The 10,269-nt window shown below is 46.1% G+C and overlaps 1 protein-coding gene across 1 annotated transcript; it reads right to left on the bottom strand.

The window, feature by feature from the left end:
• Window positions 1-7,041: 7,041 nt before the first annotated feature.
• On the bottom strand, window positions 7,042-10,039 carry LOC127808230 (sucrose transport protein SUC8-like). The gene is made up of 4 exons (XM_052346669.1): window positions 8,807-10,039; window positions 7,935-7,998; window positions 7,764-7,807; window positions 7,042-7,523 (listed from the first exon to the last, which is right to left on the bottom strand). The coding sequence occupies exons 1-4, from the start codon at window positions 10,037-10,039 to the stop codon at window positions 7,374-7,376; spliced, it is 1,491 nt and encodes a 496-aa protein (XP_052202629.1). The 3' UTR covers window positions 7,042-7,373.
• Between the last annotated feature and the right edge of the window lie 230 nt (window positions 10,040-10,269).

Raw genomic sequence — 10,269 nt, forward strand, 5'->3', positions numbered from 1 at the left:
GTTTTACTGGAGGGAGTTCTCAGCCCCACTCCTGAGGTGCATCGACGGCACCGACTGCCAAACTGTGCTAGAAGAAATTCATGCAGGTCATTGCGGTAATCATGCAGGGGCACTTTCGTTGGCACAAAAAGCCCTCCGACAAGGGTTTTACTGGCCCACCATAAAGCAAGATGCCGTGGAGACAGTCAAGAGATGCGAAAAGTGCCAAAGGTTCGCCAAGGTTTCGCGAGCTCCGCCAGCTTACCTGCAGCAGATGAGTAGCCCGTGGCCCTTTGCCATTTGGGGCATGGATTTAATCGGGCCACTCCCAACGGCTTGCGGAGGGTGCAAGCACACCATAGTGGCAGTTAACTACTTCACCAAATGGGCAGAGGCCAAAGAGCTCGCGTAGATCACCAGTGCGAAGGCACAAGCATTTACGTGGGATAACATAATTCGCAAGTTCAGAGTGCCGCAGTAAATAATAAGGGACGACGAAACCCAATTCGCCAGCTAGCAATTCATCCAATTCTGCGAGTCAATGGGGATCCGAAAAAGTTTCACCGCCATTGATCACCCCCAGGCCAATGGGCAGGTTGAAGCTGTCAACAAAATAATCAAGCAGACCCTGAAAACAAACCTTGAAACTAGAAAGGGGGCTTGGGTGGATGAACTGCAAATAGTGTTATGGGCCTATCGAACAACAGCTCGAAGCAGCACTGGAGAAACCCCATTCTCAATGGCGTATGGGTCGGAGGCTATGATCCCCGCTGAGAATGAAGTGGCCAGCCACCGAAGGGCCACCTTCAGCTCAAATCGCAATGACAAGCTGCTAGCAGCTAATCTGGACCTGCTCGAGGAATCGAGAGATGTAGCTCACGTAAGGGTCGCTGTCTATCAACAAAGGGTGGCACGATACCACAACAGGAAGGTCCGAATCCGACGTTACAACGTCGGAGACCCAGTACTACGTCTGGTACTCCCAGGAGCTCGGGAGACAAGCGATGGCACCCTAGGCCCTAACTGGGAAGGTCCATTTATCATCAAGGAAAATCTGAGTAACGGAGCATATCATCTGGAAAACATGGATGGTTTTCCTCTCCCACGAGCTTGGAACGTGGAACACCTTCGTCCTTACTTCAAATAAATGTCAATGTTCTTGCCTATGCTTCGTCTTTTTATTACGAATAACCTTCATGATTCTGGTTAGAATTTATGAACTTTCATTGCACTTTATTCATATTGGTATTCAATTGAATACCCCCGAAATGAGGGGTTGAGAAGCCATGGTTTGCGAGCTAGGGCCTAAGTAACCTAGCCACTGTGTTAAGGTTTACGGCTTAACTGAGCATTCACCTTGGTCCCTCCCTCAGGTCGTGGTCTGCGAGCTAAGAACCATTCATCTTGACTTAATGTCATGGTTTGGAACCTACTGAGCAACCACTTCCACAAGTATCTCCGAGCTAGGGTTTACTAGCCGAGGTCTTTTCATCCTGGCTTAAGCCATGGCCTGCGACCTATCTGGGTGTTCCTTCTCGGTTCAATTAAAACTTGTAGAAGCCACTGTGTGTTAGCTGAGGCTGTAATGCGACCTACCTGGACACATCTCGGTCATGTAAGTCAACGAATTAACAAGCCATGACATGTTAGCTGGGGTCACCCCGTGACCTGCCTGAACATATAACTTGGCGGTACAAGTTGAGTTTTCACTAACTGAGGTCCTTTTATCTTAGCTTAAAGCCATGGTCTACGACCTGCCTGAGTGTTCACTCCCAATTTGTTAAAACTTGTCAAAAGCCTCAATATGCCAGTCGAGGTCACGACACAATCTCATATCCTAGCAAATTTTGCATATTCAACCGTGTCAGCTGAGGTCCATCTTAATTTGCCTAAATAAGACTATTCGCGACCTACCGGACACGCATCCTGATCGTCTGTCACGAGCTGCTCAGCCACTATATGTTAGCCGAGATCGCAAGGCAATCTGCCTTTACATACACCTCGGTAAGGTTCTCATTATTTTCTCAAGACATGCTGGATGGGGGTTTCCTGAAAATTGCCTAAGTACAAGTGTTCGCGTTGATTATTACAACTATCATCGACGAGCTAGTGGGAGCATGTTAGCTTACGATTTGGGGATGTTCTAGATCTATCTAAACTTATGTTCGCACGATTCATTCTCAAGTTATGTACTTGAAGACTTCTTCTGAGTCAATCTTTCAAGGTAAGGTATACAAAAAATTTACTGAAGTTGTTTTCAAGTTATATCATGAAGATTGGTTATTATGCCAGGACTTCGTTGGAACTTAAGTATGATTGGCCTGAGTTCATAAAGAAATTTGGGGAGAGATGCACAAGTACAACAAATGTTCCTTTTCATTGAATTTAGCTCGTATTACAAAAAAACAAAAAAAAAATACACGTGTGAGAGTCTTAGCTAGGAGAGGCAGTTGCTTCTTCAGGATCGACCTCGACAGGCTGGGCTGTAGTGGACGGAGTCAGCTGAGGATCCACAGCCCCGATTGGACAAGCGTCAACAACCTCTACAAGAGGCTCCTCGGCAGTATCACTAGGCCGAACCTCGGCAGCCCTAGATGGCTCGGCCTTGACCTGGGTAGCTTGCGTCGCGATCACAGACGAATCAAGGGGAGTGGCATCGTCGGCGTCCTCTGCAGCCTCGGCAGCATACCGCTTTACCTCCTCGACAGCCTGCGCACCAAAGAAGGAGAAATCCATCTCATGATGGTTCACCCAAAGGGTGTACAGGAACGCCGAGCAGGTGTCAGATCTAGTTTCCCGGCGCGTAGCGTCCATCCACGCTCCGACCTCCGCCCTTATATTGTTAATGGTCCTCTTGACGAGCTCCTCACATCGGGCAGCACGATCATCCACCCGAGTCCGCTCCTCTTTCGCCGCCTTCAGCTCCGCCTCGGTCGATTTGAGTCGCTCCTGAGCCATCTGCAACTCCTCCTTGGCTTTATTTAGCTCGCTAGTGAGCCCGGAGTTAGCAAACTCCCACATGCTCTTCGACCTACGAAGCTTCTCTTCGAGATCTTTATTTTTTTGAGCTTCCACTCTCAGGCGCATCTCGGAGCCCTCCATCTCCTTCTGGGTAGTAAGGAGCTCGGCCTGGAGAGCTTTCTTCTCGTCTATGAGCTTTATTATTTCGGCTTGCTGAGCTTTCTTCCCATCCTCAAGCTTCACTATTTCAGCCTGAAGGGACGCGCTCACCATTTGAAGCTGCTCCTCAAAATCCTTGTACTGAGCCCGAAGCTTCAAGGCAGTAAGGGAAGCCTGTGAAAGAAGAAAGATTAGCCCATTAAAAAGCAAACTAAGGAACCAAGGTACAAAATTTTTTTCACTTACCACTAGACTATGACGGGCCATAAAATCACAGAGAGGGATCCCCTTTAGCCTTGAGTCATCGAGAGGCTTCGAGGTCGCAGCCAAGAGGTCGGGCGCGAAGTCCAGAAAGGAGCTGACATAGACCCCTCCTGGCAGGGCCTCCAGGGCCAGCTCCTTCTCAAGGACCCTAGCCCGTTTGGCCCTAGCGTCCTCCCCCTACTGTGGCTGGTCTGGCCTCCTCTTCAAACCGGCAGCAGGAGTGTCTCGAACCTCCGCTGCGACCTCCTTTCCACGGGCCCCACTCGAACTGTGGTCTCGAAAGGCAGGGGCCCGATGCCCTGGCTGCTGATGGGCTTGCTTTTGCTGTTGGGATTGATGGGGCAGACTTCTTTGCCACTGCTCCTGCTGACCCCCCCATAGCTACTGAGTCTGCTATTGTTGTTACTGGGGATGCAATTGTGGCTGCGACTGCTCCGACCTACCACCCCGCGAGCTAGAGCTCGGGGTTGTGGACGAGGTAGTGCCCGGTATCGCCCTAGATCGCTTCGGCTGGAGGAGGTCGAGGTCAACCATACTTTCGTCTTGGTCGGCTTCTCCTCTTGAACTACTCAGCCCTGCGACCTAGAAAGCAGACGGGGGGATCTCCGCGCCCAATTCCCTGATATGGTCCCCCTGGACGGTCTCGATGCTAAGAGGAGAGGCGAGCTCATTTTCTTGGAGAAGCTCGTCTGAAAGCTTGAGAATCTTTGAACTCGATCCCACAGCCACAAGCTTGTCAAGGGCGTCGGTCTCCTCAGCTGATAAAGTCAGTTTCTTGCCCCCAAAATCTGCATCAAAGGATGAGCAAGTTAAAACAAGTACTCAAGAAAGAAAAGAAATATCCATGCGAGCTGATATTCTCTTACCAGGGGTCAGTGCGAAGCTATAATTCCTAAGTAGGGAAAGCGAAGGGCAAGATATGAAGAACCAACTAGACTTGTAATCGCCCACGTTGGACTTCCCCTTCGCTTTACCCTGAGAAATGGCGACCTTATACGAGGAAGGATGAGCCGCCAGGTAGTACAGCCCGTCCTTGGCATTTTTGAAGGAAAATAAAAATTTTATCAGTTTCGATGAAGGGAGAGGAAGTTTATTTGTAAGGAATAAGATGGCCAAAGAAGTGAGTTGGGCATACGAGTTCGGTGTTAATTGAAAGGGGGCGAGCTTGACGTTGTTCAAAAGGGCAATAAGGTACGGAGCTACTGGGAACCTAAAGCCAGACTCAAGGTGCTAAGGGCTAACAGCTACGAAATTGGATGGCGGGTAGGCTACGTGGGAGCTCGAAGTAGGGATGTATACTCGGCAGCTCTTGGGGAGACGAAACTCCCGAGCACAAGCCATCACCTCGTGAGGTTTGGCTTTGAATGGGAATCTCTTGAACACCGCACGTCTAGTACTCCCTTTAGCGACCTGATCTTGGACCTCCAGCTCGGTTTCTAAAAAGGTTAGGACGATGACCTCCCTAGACCACGAGCTCGCACCCTCAAAGTCTTGACCCTCCATGATAAGCCAATCTTCAGAGTTCGAAGTGTCGTTTTCTCCTACGATATAGTTGCAGCGCTTTTGACCTGAATTTCTGTGGTATTGGTCGGACATCTACAAAGGAAGAGAAAGAACAGTCAAGTCGTAAATCGCGAACCAGACCTCAAGAATCTAGAAAAACCCTAAAAACATCCCCTAAATCTTTCAGGCCAAGCGCTTTGCAACGGGGTGCCATCTAAGGTGGAGGGGCTGCAACCGCGAGCCCGGTATCTCATAAGAAACTAATCCTAAGGTCATTGCGCCCGAAGGCGCGGTAGATGCCAGACCAACCAAATCGTGTCGTCTCCCCGGAAAACGGAAACGATACCGATGAAGTTGGAAAAACTAGACAAACCACCAACGACCAATTGACGACGGACGGCCTCACAGGAGGAAGAAGAAAAAAGAGAAGAAAGTCACAGCAAACTTACCAAACATTGAAGCCTGTCGTCTGTACGAAGACTCGTATCGAGCACCAGGTGGAAATGGTCGGTGTCTGAGAGAACGGCAACAATGGAAAGCTCGAGAGAAGAAGGCAAAAAGCTTAAAGAGGTTTCAAAAATTGCGTTAAAAAGGGAAATGGGGTACACCCCCTACTATTTATACTAATGGAACAATCGATCCCAGCCATTAGATCAACGAGAAACTTATCACATGCTCCACATTCAGCGGCCGCACGATAGCTTATGGGTCCCACGGGCATAATCATGCGCAGAAATGGGGGGAAGTGCGTATTAAATGCGCTGCCGACAAGACGTGCTGCGTGGAACGACGAGATTTAAAGCAATTGGGCAGGAGCCGGAGGGTTAACAGTTGGCACGCGTCAGCCCCCAGTGCGAAGATCGCACCACGAGCTAGGGGGCTTATGTTATACGCTATTCTAACATCCCCTTTTTATGGGCCAGGCTCAGTCCAATGGGCCGGCCCAATCACCTAGAGCTCGGAAGATCCCGGCGACCTCATCAAATGAAATCCATACACCACCGAAGCCCGAAACCCGTAAAGCAAGCACCTTGCGAGCTCTTGATAAAACCCCTGGCGAGCTCTCGACGATCGACTAACAGGCTCGCTATAAGACCCTCAGTTCGCTGTATCACCCAGGTCGCTGGCCTAAAACCATCAGCTCGCATAAGTGGTAAAGCTGCTGAGAAGTTAGAGGTAGGGTCCGTTCACTTTATCTGCAACAGCCCATGCCCCTCGTAATGAGGATCCCACTCCCGATTTTATGTAAACGATAAGGGCAGTTTGTCCCCCATTATGCAGTCTTTATATTTCTATATATTATCTAAATTGTAAAGACCCATCAGTAGAAATAGGGGGTCAGGGGAACAAGGGACATGGAGAATAATCAGATACCGCCATTCTGAAGGAATAATCAGAGGGCGGTCGTGGAGTAGGCATCGTTTTGGCCGAACCACGTAAAAATCCTAGTGTTGATTCATTTCGGAGATCTTTGTTTTTTCTTCCTCTTGACACTTTGGACTTATTCACCGCGGCCCAAAAACGAATCGGGGTCGGCTGAAATTGAATGTCGACAGAATTAATGTGTAGAGATATAAATTATATTTCTAAATTGATAAGGGGCTAATTTGAAAATATTAAAATTATTAACTGCTTTTAGCAGTTATATATAAGGGTTATGGTCTCTAATTGATAGTTGAAGTTTTTTTCTCTGCATCCTCATCAATAGAGAAATTATATAAAAACTACTAATCAATTGGAAGATCAAAAGATTCTTTTTGATCAATCATCATAATGGATTCAGGTACGCTTCCGTTTATTATTTATTTTATTCTTAGTGATTTGACAAGAATGTTCTTGAAATTTGGATGATAATTCTACGATTAAGACTCGAGTTTTTCCCTATTGTTTGGTTCATTGATGGGATGGACTGTGATTTGAAGTTTTGATGCTCATTATTTGTCAAAGCAAAAGCTTAACAGAGAGTCGCATCATGTATCATTCATTTTCTTTCAATCACATAACGGGCAAACACTTCGATCGGTATACGGATTGCGCATAGAGCGAGTGATTAGATCAATGCTTAATTAAAGAAAGCGAAGAAATTAAGAATAGAAAACTGAAAGCATATGTAGTTGGTTCAACTTGATTTTATTTTAAAATCATTTCGAAACTGCAGTACAAAGTATATAAACAAGGAACATTTAAAATTCAAATTTTTTTTTTCTCTTGCTCTTATCTCTTTTTTTGCTTTCTTTTTCCGTTTTCAACTTCTTCATCGCCATCTGTATGTACAACGTTGTATCTCAACACTGCATTTGAATCGAACAGCTTTCACCATATATAACATCATCTGTGGCTGTGAAAAAAGGCGGGTTTCAGGGACGAACTATGCATGAATGTCCCTTGAAACCTACCTAGTAACACACTGTCGTCATCTTTGTCTTCGTGTGGCTCTGAAACCTTGTGATGGACGTATATATTATATGCATGCAGCCTAATGTAAGACTAGTATCCACTTTTTGAGGTCACCTTCTCTGGATTTGAGATGTTGATGGAAGGAGAACGAAGGCACAGATGCCACTGAGCGCAGCTGAAATGGCCCCCATGACAAAGCCAGGCGTGTTACCACCTCCGAAAGCAGCATCCAATGGACCAATTACCAGAGATACCAACATCTGTTTCAACACATCAGGTATGTAACCAATTAGTCATTCCCTTGCTTAATTCTACTGCAAAATGGGTACCTCCTAGAAAGAAACACTTCCACTTGAAGTCCTATAATTAATACATGCGTTAGGATGGTACAGTTCTAAGGATGAATAATGATATATTGACTGAAATATTATGTCAAATGACAAAATGGCTATTCTGCCCCTTGCTTTAACAATCACGAAAGTAAAATTCAGTAATGTTACCTGTGGAATCACAATGGCTAGATTCATGAGCCCCAAAGAAAGACCTACAACATTAATTCCAACCATAATTCAGTAATGTTCATTCACAAGCCAAAATTTTATGAAAAGATTTTCGTACAGGCTAATATCACTACTCATTAGTAACAATATATTTAAGTTACAAAACTGTACCTTGGCCAGCTCCGGAAGCACTGGACAAGATAGAAGCTAGTGCAAATGGAATGCTAAATGTAACCTGCACAAAAGTGATGGGATTCAGTTCCCATAATCTATTCAATTATTTTAGCAAGCATTAAATTTAATTTGGTGTACTCATCTGAAGCTATTTTTAAGAGTTTGAAACTATTATCGTGAATAAAATAAGAATAATTTTATCATTATATATTAAAAATTATCATAACTTAGAATTTGTTTAAAAAGATAAAATAAAATTACAATAGCAAGTGTTATCTCTTGAAGGCAAGTCTTCATTTAAAATATGCTATTTATTTTAGTTGTAGGTGTGGGATGGGCCACCTCTCTAGTTAAAAATAAAATAAAAATGTTTAGCGTCCCAAATTAGTCTGTGTACTTCGGCTTAAGGGCTAATTGATCTTTTTACTTACAAAATGATTAAATAATTATGTCCTTATACTTTCAAACTCAAGACCAAATTGGCCTTCATGCCTTCACCAAGGAAGCCCATACTTTCAAACTTGAGAGAAAGATCAAACCCAAACTCAGACTAAATTGATCTCTCAGTCACAATTGCATTTATAGGTTATTAGCAATCAAATAACTGTATCTCGCCCAAATTGAATGTAGCAACCCTAGCAATAGAGCATGTGTGATGTAATTGGGCTCTAATTTGAATTTGATTATAAGGGTTAGGGTTTAATTTGGGTAGACTTAACTCCATTAACAAAGTATAAATACCATTGGATAACGTTTAGATGACATCTATTATAAGGGCTCACGTGCCCCAAGTATGAAAGTACAAAATATATCTTGTAGCCATGCATGCATGAAAAAATAACTTGGGAGAGAGAATCAAAGGAACTAACCGCCTGAGGGATACCCAAGATACCAAAAAGAGCCAAGGCAAAAGCTTTAACATTAGAGGGAGGTGGCTGAGGAGTGTTCTTCCTCGCATCCTCGGCCATCTTGGTCGCCAGCAGCATCAAGGCTAAGCAACCTGCCAAGATGAAGTTCCCTATTCCCCACACCCACTTCACCTCTCCAAGCACCCGAGACATCGGCTCAATGCCCAGAGACGTGAACCCTAGAGCCACTGCGTAGATCATTAAACCCAGTGATCCAACACTCACCCCTTTATCATACATCCTCGATTCCAATGGCGTTCCACCAGCTTCCCCTCCATAGATCTCCCTCCCCATCCAATCCGTGTCGTACAGTGTGAAAGGGAACCACCCGATCCAATTCAGTGCCGTCACAATCAAAAGCAGCCACATTGGCTTTGAGAGCTTCTTCAATGCTGATACCAGTTGGGTGACGAATGGTTCTGATGTTTGTTGCAACGACTCTGAAGCATTCGCCTGATTGGACAAAGAAGAAAGGGGTATCTCTTTCACCAGGACGCAAGCTATCGTGACTAGGATTGCCAGGAAAATGATAGACAATATGAAGCACGTTTTGAGGTTGGCGCAGTAGATATCACAAGCTTTTGTCCTTGTGAATGGAAACATGCGGTGGAGCTTGGAGTAGGAGCCGGCGGCGTAGCCCAGGACGTTGCCTACGGCCATGAAGAAGGAGAAGGACGCGTTTGCGAATCTCATCTTGGAGTGATCGCTCCCAGAAAGGTCCGCCAAGAAGGCCCGGCAAGGGCCTTGGAGCGTGTTGTTGGCGACATCGAGTATCCAGAAGCCGACCACGAAGAAAGCCACGGCTCGGGGCTTGGTTTTCTTCAACGGATTATCGCCCAGCGATCTGCCGATGTCCGCAGCGAAGCCAACAAGGAAGACGGAGACGGCGACGAGGACGGACCCGGTGATGATGAAGGGGCGGCGGCGGCCAAACCGAGAGGTGCATTGGTCGCTGTAGTAGCCGATGGTGGGCTGGACAAAGAGGCCGGAAAGGGGGCCGCAGAGCCAGATGAAGCTGGACCATGAATGGGGAACACCAAGAAGCTGCGAATAGGGTGTCAAGAGAGAGAGCTGAAGAGCCCATCCGAATTGGACCCCAGCGGCAATGGAGGAGACAAGGACGAGCTTGATCACGGGGCTTGAGGGTGCATTTGGATCCGACGAGGCGCTGGTGGCTATAGCTCCGTGCTCCATGGGTTGGAATTCAAAAATAACAAAAGCTTTACCGTATATATATATAGCGAATTGAGCAACTGTATTGACGAACAACGTATTTATAGACAAACTTTAGACGAGATAAGGAACAACATGTGTTACTGGGCTGGCCTGGTCTGGTCGATCTCTAGCTATATATGGCCTCTTACTTGTATCTCCAATTCTGGGGCAATATTATTATTATTTATTTTTTTTAATTATTATTCCTG

The sequence above is a fragment of the Diospyros lotus genome, chromosome 8 (genome assembly GCF_014633365.1).
Source record: "Diospyros lotus cultivar Yz01 chromosome 8, ASM1463336v1, whole genome shotgun sequence".
In the NCBI taxonomy this organism is placed as follows: Eukaryota; Viridiplantae; Streptophyta; class Magnoliopsida; order Ericales; family Ebenaceae; genus Diospyros; species Diospyros lotus.